At 49.5% G+C, this 17,142-nt stretch overlaps 1 protein-coding gene across 2 annotated transcripts in view; it reads right to left on the bottom strand.

Annotated features, from left to right (window-relative positions):
* The window catches only part of ARHGAP10 (Rho GTPase activating protein 10), a 421,521-nt gene that overhangs the window by 191,835 nt on the left and 212,544 nt on the right, over positions 1–17,142 (bottom strand). For both annotated transcript variants that reach the window (XM_073576247.1, XM_073576246.1), the window contains one exon: positions 6,260–6,334. In XM_073576247.1, the coding sequence (XP_073432348.1) occupies positions 6,260–6,334 (75 nt within the window). The remainder of the gene's footprint in view (positions 1–6,259; positions 6,335–17,142) is intronic.

Here is a 17,142-nt window from a genome sequence, read left to right as displayed (position 1 = left end):
CCATTTTCGGCCTATCAGCTGCGTCCACTACCATCAACGCTTATCTACAGCATTTTGTAATGCTGTACATAAGCACCTGATGTAACCTGAAAGATAAGAAAAACATGTTAGATTATACTCACCAGGGGCGTGGTCGGGTGCGGTGGGTGTCGCGGTCCGGTGCAGATAAAAGTACGTGCGCGTAGGAGCCGAGGGAGAAGCAAGGAGGAGGACATCATCATATGAAGATGGGAGGTGCCGGACGGGACCACGACACCCATCGAACCGGACCGAACGCAGGGGTGAGTATAATTAACTCCATGTCAAATGTGAAATGGAGTGCTTTTTTTTCTTATCTTTCAGGTTACATCGGGGGCTTATCTACAGCATTACAGAATGCTGTAGATAAGCCCCTGATGGAGGTGGCCGCATCTGAAATGGGGTGACAGATTCCCTTTAAAATTGAAAGACAGTTTGGGCCCATCATCCTATGCATATTATAAATGTGTGACATCATTCCCTATATATCACTCCTTTACAGATTATTTAAGATCTGCAGCTCAGAGATAAGGGGAAAAGCAATGTCTATAACAAATGTCTCTTTGCCAATCATACTGCGCTCTAGACTGAAAATCTACAATACAAACCACAATAAACCCAAAGTATTTTTTCAAGCTATGCTTTGGAATACAGCTTAATTTTTTTTCCAACTGAAGCAAAGACATAAAAAGGGCAGAAAGTAGTAATATTAGTCAAAGTCATGTTGACGGCGATTATTAATATACAAGATCTAAAGTTGATGTTTAATCATTACGAGTCAAGCGAGTGTTTAGAACAATTACAGGAGGACTCTTAGATGCAGCACTGAATTGATTGCAGCGAGTGATATACAAACAATTTGTCATTCTCATAATGTCCAGGGTAATGAAATGAATTCGCTCTCTGGTTTCCTCTAGTCTCCCGTGCCAAAGAACACTGTGTTATCAGCACAGATGGAGCACGCATGGACCTGGAGCACAGCCTGCTTGTAACAAGCTTCTCAGAATACCAATGAATCCCTCAAAGTCAGACCTTCGCTCACGAAAAAAAGAGTGTAGGACATACCAAAAGTAGGTAGATAAAGGGGACAGCAGAAAGGGGTGTCAGTTTCTTTTGTAGATTGTCAGAAATTAAAACAAATTACAAAGTTAAGTGTGCATATTTCATCATGGTGATTTCACAAGGTGTCATCAAAAATGACATTCTCAACTCCAATGCATTGATATAGTAAAGGGAATCTGTCACCATTTTTTGTCACCTAATCTCAAAGCAGCATAATGTAGGGGCAGAGACTCTGATTCTAACACTGCATCACTTACTGGGCTGCTTGCCATAGTTTTGACCAAAACAATGTTTTATCAGCAGGAGATTATCCCTTGAGGACAAGTAAACCTGCTGCCATGTAGTCCTCTATATTCATGAGCTCTGTGTAATCCCCTCCCACCATTGATTGGCAGCCTTCTGCCTATGCACAGTGTACACAGAAATTAATTCAGATATAGATAACAATGCACAGTGTTAGATGAATTGTAGACACTTGTGTCCACATAAGGGGATTAAATCAAGAGGTTCAGTACATGGAAACATGTGAAACATATAAGGATGGAATGCACATAAAAGAGCCAAAAGTGACTAAAATTAATGTTTATTGAGAAAATTATATTAAAAGGGTGATTAGACAGTGAAAACAACCAAAACAAGTGGAACTGCAGGTCAGAGGAAAAGGTAAGTTCAGAATACCTATTTGTAATCACATGAATTCATCCATATATCAGGTGAGTATCAGATCAAATATGAAAAAGAAATAGAACCACTGATAGGAATAATAATCTATATATAGCGCAAACATACTCCGCAGCGAATAGCAGTTTAACAGTTTCAAACACAACAGTCATAAGTAACAATGTCAACAATAATACAATAATTAAAGTAAAATTAGACAGCCCTGCTCATGAGCGCTTACAATCTACAATGAGGTAGGGGAGATACAAAGTACAGGTGTGCATTTACAATGATGGTCCAGCCATCTTGAGGGAATGGGGGATAGATAAAGGCCGCATGAGCTAGTCACCAGCCAGTATTTGTGGTCCTGTTGGGTGCGGTGGAGCTTGATGGAGGGTTATTCTCAGATAGTGAATGGGCTACACACGCACACTTACACATAAAATGACTTTGATTAGTGAACGTGATAGGCCGCTCTGAACAAATGCATTTTGAGGGAGCGCCTAAAACTGAGCAAGTTGTGAATAGTCCTAATTTCTTGAGGTAGAGCATTCCAGAGGTTTGGGGTAGTGCGGGAGAAGTATTGGAGCCAGGAGTGGGAGGTATGGATTAGTGCAGTGGTTATTCGAAAGTCGTTTGCAGAGCGTAACAATCCGATAGACCTATAATCAGAAATGAGGAAGGAGATGTAGGGGGGTGCTGCTTTGTGGGTGAGAACAAGCAGTTTGAATTGGATCCTATAATGTATGGGCAGCCAATGTAAGGACTGGCAAAGAGCGGACGTGTCCGAGTACCGATTAGCCAGATAGATGACCCTGGCTGCTGCATTAAGGATGGACTGGAGAAGGGGAAGTCGAGTGAGGGGGAGGCCAATTAACAGAGAATTACAGTAGTACAGGCGGGAGTGGATCAAGGCGACAGTGAGGGTTTTTGTTGTTTCCATGGTGAGAAAAAGGCAGATTCTAGAGATGTTCTTTAGGTGTAAGCGGCAAGAGCAGGCAAGAGATTGTATATGGGAAATGAAGGCAAGACTGGTGTCAAACATAACACCCAGACATCGCGCCTGCTGCCGGGGTGTTATTATGGCGCCACCCACAGAGAGGGAAATGTCCGATTTAGGGAGGTTAGTAGACTGCAGGAGCAGAAGTTGTTCAGTTTTGGAGAGGTTGAGTTTCCGATAGAGAGTGGACATGATGTTGGTAGCCATAACCAAAAGATAGTGGCGAAAACAACATGGAGATGGTAGGTAATTACCTCAGACCTGTGGTACCACAACCCCTACGCACGTTTCGGCTGGAATGCATTCCTTCCTTATATGTTTTTCAAGTGTACATAGAAAGCTGACAATCAGTGATGTGGGCAAAGTTATACAGAGCCCAGCCTTCAGAGAACAGGAAGATCTGCAGCAGATAAGACAGTGATTTTATCCAAACTACAGCAAGCAGCCCAGTAAGTGATATCGTTGGAATCAGGGTCTCTAACCCTACATCATGCTGCTCTCAGATGGGGGAGCAAAAATGGAATGACAGGTTCCCTATAAGTTCTGTTGTATCTGTATTTCTCTCTCTATATGGCTGAAGTCAGACAGCCGTAGATTGTCTCATGCCTGAGAATTGGGTAGATTATGCCAAGGACACTCGGCTCAACCTCTATCAGTTTTATCTGAGTGTCATCTTGCAGTGATCAGATTCTTTCGCATGAGAGAATCGCAGGACAGGTGTGGAGAAGATGAACTTAAAGGGGCATTTCCATCACCAAAATACCATCCCAATATGTAGTAGGTGTAATAATAATAATATTAGCAAATGCCTTCAATTAGAAATGGAGTATAGTTTTTCTGATTTGCTATGTTTCTTTCTTCATGTGCAGGCATTGCAGGACATTAGGTCTGCATGGCTATGACTACTAGGAACTAGCTAACTAACTGTCACTATATCAGTGGTTGTGACCATGGATACCTAAGGTCCTGCAATGCCTACACATGAAGAATGAGACATAGCGAATCAGAAAAACTATATTCCATTTCTAATTTGAGGTATTTGCTACTATTATTATCATTATTATTATTATTACTATTACATATTGGTACGTGATCTTGGAGATGGGAATACCACTTTAATTTCTCCATCTTCCATTGGCTGAGTCCGTGAATGTCAGACTATAATCAGATGACATCAGAGTGCAGTCCGATGTCTCACAAGCACCCACAGACTTGTATGAATGCGCATGATCCAAATTGCATGCTGTGATTGTTTTCTTTTGCGGAATCGGAATGACAAAAAAAAACAAAAAACGCAGATCTGCACTGCACCATAGTATAACATTGGGCTGGGTGCTGTCTGATAAAACAACATATAGCGCTCGGCCGTGTTATACACCGCTGTGAGCGAGCCCTAAAAATTTAAGTATCTGCCTCATTTAACAACATCCCTAGCAATGTCATAAAAAGGATTTCCACCAAAAACTTACAATCAACAGCATGTTATTACATCACAAGATAGAGGAAAAGCTGAAGTTTGGTAATCCAATCCGTGGGGGTGCAGCCATATCGGTGGTCACTTAGCTTATTTTCAGTTACTGACAAATAAATTCTATTTTGTCAGGTGGCAAAGTGACAATATAATTTCAGAACTTGAGACAATAATTTAAAGGCAACAACCAATATGGCTGCACGTTCTGATGTCACTGTAAGGCTGGAGTCACACAAAACCATTAAAAAAAATCGGTCCGATTTTAACGCTACGAAATCGCACAAAGATTTCTTGGCCAGGGATCCGTCTGTCATCCAAATTTCCGGCGATGAACCAATTTTATTCGCATCTAAGCATCAAATTGACATCCAATACCAATGCCTGATGCTCTTTCCTGTTGACCTGGAGAAGTCTTGCGATTTAATCGCAAGTCACACGTGTGGTGCGTTTTCAATGCGTTTTTTAATCGCATCCATAGACTTGCATTGTCGAATCCGATCCGAAAATCGGTGACAATCGCAGCATGCTGCGATTGTCTCGGTCCGAGGAACGAATGCGATAAAAAAACGGATGATGGGAACAGCACCATAGAATAACATTGGGACGAATGCAATGCGATTTTTTTATCGCATTGCATTCGTCCGATTTAATCGCTAGTGTGACTCCGGCCTTAAGAGAAATACTGCGGCAGCTAAATAGAAACTGTTAAGATCTCTTTAACCATTTCAAGACAGTACAGTTTTCCCGTTCCTGACCGTACACATCTTTGGTTTTACTCATACTTGCAGTTTAAGTAGCTGTGAAAAAAATTAATTTGGCTATTCAAATAATTTTTGCATCTTTTTTCGTGATCCATTTGGCATTATTTTTATGTTACTTACATACTCTCCCCCCACACCACCCCCTGATATTGATCATAAAAAAAACCTTTGGTGGGCATTTCAACATTTTGATGCTTTTTTTAATCTAATTTTTCCTGTAACTAGTGCTGGTATATTACCCTCAGTTGCAGAGGAAATTCATCCCCCAACCTTCATAGCAGAGGTCTTCTAGGTCCAGCAGCACCTACTCCCTGTTTACACTCAGTGATCACATGGACGCTGGGTTCGAAGGTGGAAATGCTGTCAGCATCAGGGAAGGCAGAAAGAGTAGTAAACCATCTCTGCCTTTTATATGAGGAGTCCACCTGCATCTGACAGCTAGCTCCCTGCTTCCAGACGCGCACAATCTCTTGCAGCTGCTATACTATACCGTTATGTCTCAGAATGTCACTGCAGGAAATAATGCAGAAAGTTTATAGTCTATAGGCGGTCTGGTAGTTAAAAAGTAACTTTTTTTGCTATTTAATTATCCTCCAGACCTTGCAAATATATGCATTTTTGGGTTACTTTAATACCTTAGTTTGTTTTCTTCTCTTTCGATCACTATGCTACAGTGCTTTATCAATACCCTGTTCATTCTCCTTTTGTCCTTTAAGAATTCCTTTGAAATGATGCTCAGCAAAGATCCATACACTATATTCACAAATAACAAATTGCCAAAGGCAAATGATTCCCTACCTAAAGACCCTAAAACATAACTTTTAATAATATGATTAAAAAGGGAATTAAATTTAAAATTTCCACTTGTCAGTGTGTGTCAACAGGATAACCATTTACTGCTCTAAAGAAAACAGTCTTTTATATGGCTTGCGGTTTTATTTATGAAAGTATTCAAGGGTATGGTGTGGTCGCTACCTATATCCACTCATTCCCACTAACCAATCACTGGCATGTGTTGCTCCTTGCTAACTTGCTCCTAAGTCTCCCCATCATGCCTCGCCAGTGAACTGGCCTCAACTCCCTGACGAAGCCAGTGGCTTTTGAGTTTTAGGTGGAAATGTTCTAGATTGCCATGTATTTCAATACAGTAGTGTTAAGCTTCCAATAGACATCCATAGAAATGCAATAGGAAAGGTGCAAATTATTGATTATGGTATGAAATTGACAGGTTCACTGTGAAAGATTACAAAACTGATAAACAATAAAAAGATTAAAATGGTGGCATACCCATTAACAAACTCAGTAGTCTCTGGACCTTTGAACTCACCCCCACAACCCTGTACAATCCTTGGTCATTGATGCCTACAAAAAAGAAAGCAAGATATTACTAGGATAACATTTCCCCTGATAAATTTGTATATACAAACTTGTTCCTACAAGACCAAATACAGATGATCTATACAAAGAAGTAAAAGAATAAAGTCTTCTAATGGGAAGTGGACAAGTGAATCATGAGCAGTATGTATCGGGCACCATCTGTATGATTTCAGCAAGGTACGTTTGACTCGGAAACACTGTAATTTAGAGAAAAACTGCCAGACTGAGCCAAGCAGGAGACTAGATGGACAAGCGGGTCCCCGGCGGCTTCTCCCCACCAGCTCACCTGGAGTGACAGGTCCCTCCCTCTACACGGACACATGGAGAAACCCGGCTCTTCAGAGCAGCTTCAGGAGAAGAAGCCGCTGAGGACCCATCTGACCAACTGATCTCCAGTGTGGCTTGGTCTCCAGCAAAGCAGAGTTTCAGAATCTCCCGTGGATCTGGCAGCATACATCAGCTATCAGCTTCCCTTTGAAGGGATTTTCTGCAAGAATATGCGCACGCTCCTGTCCCAGTCATGAAAACTGAATGCTTGTATGACCTGGCAGACTTCTATCTAAACCACACCTTCACACACCGATCTTCCGATGTGGCCGTGAGTAGCGCTGGAGAAATATTTGTTATTCATTTTTTGGGGGAAATATATACAGTTGAAACCAGAAGATTACTTACACAATATAAAGCGACACGTTTCCTTCCTGAGCAGTATGATGGCAGGACATTCCCATCTTGTTTGTACTTGCATATTGTACAGATGAACGAGGCACCTTCAGGTATCTGAAATTGTACCCAAGGATGAGCCAGACTTGTGCAAGTCCACAATTCTCTTCCTGATATCTCCACTGATTTCTTGAGACTTTCCCTTAATGCTACACAGAGAAGCAGTGTGTTTCAGGTGTGCATTAAAATACATCCACAGGTGTGTCTCTAATTCACACAGATGTTGCCGAAAAAACAAAAATCAGAAGTTTCCAAACACATGACATCATCATATGAGCAGTCCAGAATTGTTTAAAGGCATAGTAATCTTAGCGTATGTAAACTTTTGACTTTGCAGTAAGTACTAAAAATGCCTTTTACAATATTCTCCCTCATTCTGGCATTTGGAAAATATTTATGATTATCCTAATTGACCTAAAAAGGGAAAGGTTTAGTCAGACGTCATGTCAGATATTGAGAAAAACATGCATATGTCTCTTGTTATATAGTGTATGTAAACTTCTGGTTTCAACTGTAGTTCTCGGATATACACACATTATCTATTTTCCCGAAAAATAAATAAAATATAGAGTAGTGCGCTGTATTTTGCAATTTAAAGTGGTTTTACACATTCATCTACAAAAAAGAAATGACATTTTCCAATATATTTCCTGTATCAGTTCCATGAGGTTTAAAGATTTCTTTTTGGTGTCATTCAATACTTGCAAGGAATACTAATCTTTCCTGGCCATGCTTTTCTACAATTTTTTGTTTAATCATAGTCCCCAATACACGGGATAAACGTGCACATGAGTAATAACAGTACAGGGCCATAGCTATCGGCTCTCTCCATCCATCTGACAGCACATCCGAGGAGGGCATTGGTGGGAGAGGAGCGGGCCGCTGCTGGCCTCTGGGGAGCGCTTGTTTATTATGGCAGAAGGCAGAGATGACATTTTTCGGTAATATTTGTGTCTGGCATTGAGCTTCTTATATTTTCATATTATTTCACAGATTATATCACAGCTCTGTCCTGGAATTCTCCAAGGGTATTTCCTTTTTCTGCTATTGTAAGCCTGCAAACACTGGATACAAAACATTTGTTATACAATAAATCCATCTGTGACAAATGTAAATTAATGATATACCCTGAGGGAGTCGAAATACTGCAAAATAAGAGGCTTGAAACGGCATTCACACGAGCGATGCCGAATGCTTTATGTACTAGACTAGACTCTGCAATTTGTGCCGCCGAATGGGGGAGGGGCGCGCTGATCTGCCTTATACTTAGAACTAACCTCCGCTACGGGGGAAGGTTTTTAGGAGTGGCAATCCACAATAGCACAGTTGCATAAATAATTATAAGCCTCGCTCCTGAAATACATCATGTTATGAAAACAAGTAGTCTAAGGTAAATTAGATTATCTCCAAACTGGGACTGTACTTTACTTCTACTGCAATAAACTAAAAATATTACTGCTATCCACCTAGAATACACAAACTGCTTACACGGCTGTCTTATCGCCGCCTAAGATATTAGCGACACAAGTAAGACTACATTTCAGAAGTTGAGAGTTAGTAAGTTCTTTTAAAGGGAACCAGTCGCCAGATTCACACTACCCAAACCACGGCGGCATCAATCAGAGCCTGGCTGCGAGGGGACCGTATCCAGAGAGTAGACTAGTCCAGCTATGCCCTCGGCAGGCTTTTTCCATGGCTTCTTTAGGCAATTGACAGGGTTCTACCATAGTGAAAGGTCTGTCAATCACCTGCTGCGGCGCTGGGAGAAGCCGGCCAGGGGCGGAGGCGGACTAGTCTGCACTCTAGCTATGGTCCCTTGCCGACCTTTTAAGTACATTTATTATCTCTGAAAAGCTGAAGTGTCAGAAGATATCCAACTGGAATTGTGCAGTCAGGCTGCCCACGGATTGGGCAGCATGAATCAGCCAATAGATTCCCTTTAAGGTAATAGAAAAAATGAAGTAACTACGACTACTCCATGGGTGGTGCTTATCAGTATTGCATTGGCAGTAGCAGTGCTCTGCTCCATGATTCCGATCACCGTAGCGTTTAAAACCTATGTCCAGTCTTATTTCCAATTATGACTACTAAGGATGAGCGAATAGCTTCGGATAAGAGCTTATCCGAATAGCTATAGCGCTTCCCAAATAGCTGCATGGGGAACCCGGATACATGGAGCGTGCCGTCTGATCAGCTGTTTGGCGCTGTAGCTGCATGTGTCGTGGCTACATGACAGTCACAACACATGCATGGAGAGCCTGTGTGTCGTGACTGTCACATAGCCGTGATACATGCAGCTGATCAGCCGGCGCGCTCCATGAATCCAGGTTTCTGCAGCTATTCAGGGAGCGCTATAGCTATTCGGATAAGCTTTTATCCAAAGCTATTCGCTCATCCCTAATGGCTACCCTGCTCTTACCCATGCTTTAAATTGAAGCTCTGATAACGAGCACCAGGCACTGCCAGAACCGATTGGGTAGTGTCAAAGTAAGGACACACCCATAACTGGTAACACCCAGTTGTCAACTTATTTATAAATGTCTAGGCTGAATAACAGATCCTGGGCAACGCATTATTTTATTACGGGCAATACAAGTATTTACTGCGTCAGAAAATAACCTATTGTTTAAATCACATTTGTTGAAATGAACAAAATAAAAAATAAGTGAAATCATGTCATTGCCCACTGACCATAGAGTCTCCTCCAAGGCTGACACTTTGTTCTGTAGAGGTCACATTTTAGTAGCCATCTCATAGTCACAGGCAGGATTATCATAGATGGCCCCTAATAGCGTAAGGCCCACTCTTCACAATAGGTTACAGTCACAGCTCACCTCCTACCCCTCCATGCAGAATGGCCATAGCACATATCACAGACCATGGTTACAAAGAAAACTCTCCAACAGTGACCATCCGTCTAATGCAGCTAACTGTTCAGGTAAGACGGTCATGTGCAGAAAGAGTAAGGTCTAGCATCAGAGTACATCACAGGGTAGGTTCACTTGCAGGGTAGCTTCACTTGCAGAGTAGCTTCACTTGCAGGGTAGCTTCACTTGCAGGGTAGCTTCACTTGCAGGGTAGCTTCACTTGCAGGGTAGCTTCACTTGCAGGCTGTTTTGATGCTTTTATTTAGTAATGAAAAACTCAAGCTATGGCAAAATTAAAACGCAGTGGAAATTACGTGTTTTTATGCATTTTTGATGCGAAGCCATGTTGATTTCAAAGGGAAAGAACTGCAGTAAAACACTGAAAGAATGGACATGCTGTGGTTTTAAAAAAAAAGAAAGCAAAATCGCTGTGTGAATGGAGATTTGAGAAAACGCAATCATTTTGCTGATACTTTAACCGGTTGCATTTTTTCAACATGAAAAAACAGGCAAAAACAAGTATAACTAGATGTGTATTTCCTGAAGGAAGTACAGATAGTGGTTTGAAATGCTGCCCAGGCTGCCCCTTTAAGAGAGACTTGCCTGCTGCACCTGCAAGACTTTCAACTCAGGATCCGTTTTAACTGTGGGTGCCTCTCAGGGCCACTTTGGCCTCAGGGTCCGATTTTGTGGGTGGGGCCCTCAGGGCCCGATTTTGTGGGTGGGGCACCTCAGGGTCAGATTTGGTGGGTGGGGCCCCTCAGGGTCCGATTTGGTGTCCGGGTCCCCTCAGGGGCTGATTTGGTGGGTGGGGCCCCTAAGGGTCCGATTTGGTGGGTGGGGCCCCTCAGGGTCCGATTTGGCGAGCGGGGCCCCTCAGGGTCCGATTTGGCGAGCGGGGCCCCTCAGGGTCCGATTTGGCGGGCGGGGCCCCTCAGGGTCCGATTTGGTGGGCGGGGACCCTCAGGGTTCAATTTGGTGGGCGGGGACCCTCAGGGTCCAATTTGGTGGGTGGGGCCCCTAGGGGTCTGATTTGGTGAGCGGGGCCACTCTAGGTCTGATTTGGTAGGCGGGACACTCTGGGTCCGATTTGGTGGGCGGGGCCCCTCAGAGTTCAATTTGGTCAGCGGGGCCCCTCAGGGTCCGATTTGGTGGTTGGGGCCTTTCAGAATCCGATTTAGTGGGCGGGGCCCCTCAGGGTCCGAATTGGTGGGCGGGGCCCCTCAGGGTCCGATTTTGTGGCCGGGTCCCCTCAGGGTCTGGATTTGTGGGTGGGGTCCCTCAGGGTCCGATTTTGTGGGTGGGACCCCTCAGTCCGATTTTGTGGCTGGGGCCCCTCAGGGTCTGATTTTGTGGCTGGGGCCCCTCAGGGTCTGATTTTGAGGGTGGGGCCCCTCAGGGTCTGATTTTGAGGGTGGGGCCCCTCAGGGTCTAATTTGGTGGGCGGGTCCCCTCAGGGTCTGATTTTGTGGCCGGGGCCCCTCAGGGTCCAATTTTGTGTCCGGGGCCCCTCAGGGTCCAATTTTGTGGCCGGTGCCTCACAGGGTCCGATTTTGTGGTTGGGGCCCCTCAGGATCTGATTTTGTGGCCGGGGTCCCTCAGGGTCCGATTTTGTGGCCGGGGCCCCTGAGGGTCCAATTTTGTGGGTGGGGCCCCTCAGGGTCCGATTTTGTGGGTGGGGCCCCTCAGGATCCGATTTTGTGGTAGGGGCCCCTCAGGGTTCAATTTTGTAGGTGGGGTCCCTCAGGGTCCAATTTTGTGGCCGGGGCCCCTCAGGGTCCAATTTTGTGGCCGGGGCCCGTCAGGGTCCGATTTTGTGGCCGGGGCCCGTCAGGGTCCGATTTTGTGGGTAGGGCCCCTCAGGGTCCGATTTTGTGAGTGGGGCCACTCAGGGTCCGATTTTGTGAGTGGGGCCACTCAGGGTCCGATTTTGTGAGTGGGGCCACTCAGGGTCCGATTTTGTGAGTGGGGCCACTCAGGGTCCGATTTTGTGGCCGGGGCCCCTCAGGGTCCAATTTTGTGTCCGGGGCCCCTCAGGGTCCAATTTTGTGGCCGGTGCCTCACAGGGTCCGATTTTGTGGTTGGGGCCCCTCAGGATCTGATTTTGTGGCCGGGGTCCCTCAGGGTCCGATTTTGTGGCCGGGGCCCCTGAGGGTCCAATTTTGTGGGTGGGGCCCCTCAGGGTCCGATTTTGTGGGTGGGGCCCCTCAGGATCCGATTTTGTGGTAGGGGCCCCTCAGGGTTCAATTTTGTAGGTGGGGTCCCTCAGGGTCCAATTTTGTGGCCGGGGCCCCTCAGGGTCCAATTTTGTGGCCGGGGCCCGTCAGGGTCCGATTTTGTGGCCGGGGCCCGTCAGGGTCCGATTTTGTGGGTAGGGCCCCTCAGGGTCCGATTTTGTGAGTGGGGCCACTCAGGGTCCGATTTTGTGAGTGGGGCCACTCAGGGTCCGATTTTGTGAGTGGGGCCACTCAGGGTCCGATTTTGTGAGTGGGGCCACTCAGGGTCCGATTTTGTGAGTGGGGCCACTCAGGGTCCGATGTTGTGGCCGGATCCCCTCAGGGTCCGATTTTGTGGGTGGGGCCCCTCAGGGTCCAATTTTGTGGCTGGGGCCCCTCAGGGTCCAATTTTGTGGGTGGGGCCCCTCAGGGTCCAATTTTGTGGGTGGGGCCCCTCAGGGTCCAATTTTGTGGGTGGGGCCCCTCAGGGTCCGATTTTGTGGGTGGGGCCCCTCAGGGTACAATTTGGTGGGCGGGGCCCCTCAGGGTACAATTTGGTGGGCGGGGCCCCTCAGGGTACGATTTGGTGGGCGGGGCCCCTCAGGGTACGATTTGGTGGGCGGGGCCCCTCAGGGTCCGATTTGGTGGGCGGGGCCACTCTGGGTCCGATTTGGTGGGCGGGGCCACTCTGGGTCCGATTTGGTGGGCGGGGCCACTCTGGGTCCGATTTGGTGGGCGGGGCCACTCTGGGTCCGATTTGGTGGGCGGGGCCACTCTGGGTCCGATTTGGTGGGCGGGGCCACTCTGGGTCCGATTTGGTGGGCGGGGCCACTCTGGGTCCGATTTGGTGGGCGGGGCCACTCTGGGTCCGATTTGGTGGGCGGGATCTATCAGAGTCCGATTTGGTGGGCGGGGCCGTCAGGGTCCAATTTGGCTGGCGGGGACCCTCGGGGTCCGATTTGGTGGGCGGGATCCCTCGGGGTCCTATTTGGTGGGCGGGGCCCCTCGGGGTCCGAATTGGTGGGTGGGGCCCCTCAGGGTCCGAATTGGTGGGTGGGGCCCCTCAGGGTCCGAATTGGTGGGTGGGGCCCCTCAGGGTCCGATTTTGTGGTTGGGGCCTTTCAGAATCCGATTTACTGGGCGGGGCCCCTCAGGGTCTGATTTGGTGGGCGGGGCCCCTCAGGGTCCCATTTGGTGGGCGGGGCCCCTCAGGGTCCCATTTGGTGGGCGAGGCCACTCTGGGTCCCATTTGGTGGGCGGGCCCACTTTGGGTCCGATTTGTGGACGGGGCCCTTCAGGGTCCAATTTGGTGGGCGGAGACACTGAGTCTGATTTTGTGGGTTGGGCCCCTCAGGGTCCGATTTTGTGGCCGGGGCCCCTCAGGGTCCGATTTTGTGTCCGGGGCCCCTCAGGGTCCGATTTTGTAGCCGGTGCCTCTCAGGGTCCGATTTTGTGGTTGGGGCCCCTCAGGGTCCGATTTTTGGGGCCGGGGCCCCTCAGGGTCCGATTTTGCGGGTGGAGCCCCTCAGGGTCCGATTTTGCGGGTGGGGCCCCTCAGGGTCCGATTTTGCGGGTGGGGCCCCTCAGGGTCTGATTTTGTGGCTGGGGCCCCTCAGGGTCTGATTTTGTGGCTGGGGCCCCTCAGGGTCTTATTTTGCAGCTGGGGCCCCTCAGGGTCTGGTTTTGTGGGTGGGGCCCCTCAGGGTCTGATTTTGTGGGTGGGGCCCCTCAGGGTCCGATTTTGTGACCGGGGCACCTCAGGGTCCGATTTTGTGACCGGGGCACCTCAGGGTCTGATTTTGTGGTTGGGGCCCCTCAGGGTCCTATTTTGTGACTGGGGCCCCTCTAGGTTTGATTTTGTGGCCGGGGTCTCTCAGGGTCCGATTTTGTGGTTGGGGCCCCTCAGGGTCTGATTTTGTGGCCGGTCCCACTCAGGATCCGATTTTGTGGGTGGGGCCCCTTAGGGTCTGATTTTGTGGGTGGAGCCCCCTGGGTCCATTTTGGTGGGCAGGGCCACTCTGGGTCCGATTTAGTGGGCGGTGCCCCTCATGGTCCGATTTGGTGGGCGGGGCCCCTCATGGTCCGATTTGGTGGGCGGGGCCCCCTGGGTCCGATTTGGTGGGCGGGGCCCCCTGGGTCCGATTTGGTGGGCGGAGCCCTTCAGAGTCCGATTTGGTGGGCGGGGCACCTCTGGGTCCGATTTGGTGGGCGGGGCCCTTCAGGGTCCGATTTGGTGGGCGGGGTCAATCTGGGTCCGATTTGGTGGGCGGGGCTCCTCGGGGTCCGATTTGGTGGGCGGGGTCAATCTGGGTCCGATTTGGTGGGCGGGGCTCCTCAGGTTCCGATTTGGTGGGCGGGGCCCCTCAGGGTCCGATTTGATGGGCGGGGCCCCTCTGGGTCCGATTTGGTGGGCGGGGCCACTTTGGGTCAGATTTGATGGGCGGGGCCCTTCAGGGTCCGATTTGGTGGGCGGGATCACTCTGGGTCCGATTTGGTGGGCGGGGCTTCTCAGGGTCTGATTTGCTGGGCGGGGCTCCTCAGGGTCCGATTTGGTGGACGGGGCCACTCGGAGTCTGATTTGGTGGGCAGAGCCCCTCAGGATTTGATTTGGTGACTCTGGGTCTGATTTTTTGAGCGGGGCCACACTGGGTCCGATTTGGAGGCCAGGGTGGCTCAGCCTCCGATTTGGAGGCCGGGGTGGTTCAGCCTACGATTTGGAGGCCGGGGTGGTTCAGCCTACGATTTGGAGGCCGGGGTGGCTCAGCCTACGATTTGGAGGCCGGGGTGGCTCAGCCTACGATTTGGAGGCCGGGGTCACTCAGCTTTCGATTTGGCGCGCCGGCCCTTTAAGACTCATTTCGGTGCGCTGGCCCTTTAAGAATCACTGTGGCACGTCGGCCCTTTAAGAGCCAGGGTGACTCACTGGGCTTCTAAATCCACTTTGTCGCACATTCTATCTCAGGGGCATGTGTTATGTGATGAAGCTAGATTTGCATTTGTGCTGTGGGTTTCACTTTAAGAGCTGATATTATGTGGCAGAAGCTCTGTCCTTGGGATGTCATGTGACGTTCGTAGGCGTTGGCATAGTAACTGGGTCTGCCTGCGCATATCAATGAGCTCAACTGCCATTTCAATCGCCTCAGGGCACGTTTTGCCATTACCCATTGAAAAGCATTGGAGACAGTGCATTCCAATGACGGGAAAAAAAAATTTAAAACGCAAATTGCGCAAAAACTACAAATCCGATCGACACGAAAAATACTTAGCACACCTCTCGTGGACGCTGGCTTCGAAACGACACCTCAACGGAGTCTGTGCGTGTAGCGGTTCGGGCTGTATTAATTGCGGAAATCAACTTAATAACTAGATGTGTATTTCCTGAAGGAAGTACAGATAGTGGTTTGAAATGGTGCCCGGGCTGCCCCTTTAAGAGAGACTTGGCTGCTGCCCCTGCAAGACTTTCAACTCAGGATCCGTTTTAACTGTGGGTGCCTCTCAGGGGCCACTTTGGCTTCAGGGTCCGATTTTGTGGGTGGGACCCCTCAGGGCCCGATTTTGTGGGTGGGGCCCCTCTGGGTCCGATTTTGTGGCCGGGGCACCTCAGGGTCCGATTTTGTGGGTGGAGCCCCTTAGGGTCCGATTTGGTGGACGAGGCCACTCAGGGTCCAATTTGGTGGGCGGGGCCACTCAGGGTCCGATTTGGTGAGTGGGGCCCCTCAGAGTTCAATTTGGTCAGCGGGGCCCCTCAGGGTCCGATTTTGTGGGTGGGGCCACTCAGGGTCCGATTTTGTGGTTGGGGCCTTTCAGAATCTGATTTAGTGGGCGGGGCCCCTCCGGGTCTGAATTGGTGGGCGGGGCCTCTCAGGGTCCGATTTGGTGGGCGGGGCCCCTCAGGGTCCGATTTGGTGGGCGGGGCCCCTCAGGGTCCGATTTTGTGGGTTGGGCCCCTCAGGGTCTGATTTTGTGTCCGGGGCCCCTCAGGGTCCGATTTTGTGGCCGGTGCCTCTCAGGGTCCTATTTTGTGGTTGGGGCCCCTCAGGGTCCGATTTTGTGTCCGGAGCCTCTCAGGGTCCGATTTTGTGGTTGGGGCCCCTCAAGATCTGATTTTGTGGCCGGGGTCCCTCAGGGTCTGATTTTGTGGCCGGGGCCCCTCGGTCCAATTTTGTGGATGGGGCCCCTCAGGGTCCAATTTTTTGGCCGGGGCCCCTCAGGGTCCGATTTTGTGGTTGGGGCCCCTCAGGGTCCGATTTTGTGGTTGGGGCCCCTCAGGGTCCAATTTTGTGAGTGGGGCCCCTCAGGGTCCGATTTTGTGAGTGGGGCCCCTCAGGGTCCGATGTTGTGGCCGGGGCCCCTCAGGGTCCGATGTTGTGGCCGGGGCCCCTCAGGGTCTGATTTTGTGGCCGGATCCCCTCAGGGTCCGATTTTGTGGGTGGGGCCCCTCAGGGTCTGATTTTGTGGCCAGGGTCCCTCAGGGTCCGATTTTGTGGCCGGGGCCCCTCAGGGTCCAATTTTGTGGGTGGGGCCCCTCAGGGTCCAATTTTGTGGGTGGGGCCCCTCAGGGATCGATTTTGTGGTTGGGGCCCCTCAGGATCCAATTTTGTGACCGGGGCCCTCAGGGTCTGATTTTGTGGGTGGGGCCCCTCAGGGTCCGATATTGTGGGTGGGGCCCCTCAGGATCCGATTTTGTGGGTGGGGCCCCTCAGGATTCGATTTTGTGTTTGGGGCCCCTCAGGGTTCAATTTTGTAGGCGGGGCCCCTCAGGGTCCGGATTTTGTGGCAGGGCCCCTCAGGGTCCGATTTTGTGGCCGGTGCCCGTGAGGGTCCGATTTTGTGGTTGGGGCCCCTCAGGGTCCGATTTTGTGGCCGGGGCCCCTCAGGGTCCGATTTTGTGGCTGGGGCCCCTCAGGGTCCGATTTTGTGAGTGGGGCCCCTCAGGGTCCGATTTTGTGAGTGGGGCCCCTCAGGGTCCGATGTTGTGGCCGGGGCC

The sequence above is a fragment of the Dendrobates tinctorius genome, unplaced genomic scaffold (assembly GCF_039654945.1).
Source record: "Dendrobates tinctorius isolate UK_male_01 unplaced genomic scaffold, ASM3965494v1 ptg000008l, whole genome shotgun sequence".
In the NCBI taxonomy this organism is placed as follows: domain Eukaryota; kingdom Metazoa; phylum Chordata; class Amphibia; order Anura; family Dendrobatidae; genus Dendrobates; species Dendrobates tinctorius.
Note: the sequence above shows the minus strand (reverse complement) of the source record. Positions and strands in the feature narration are given on the sequence as shown.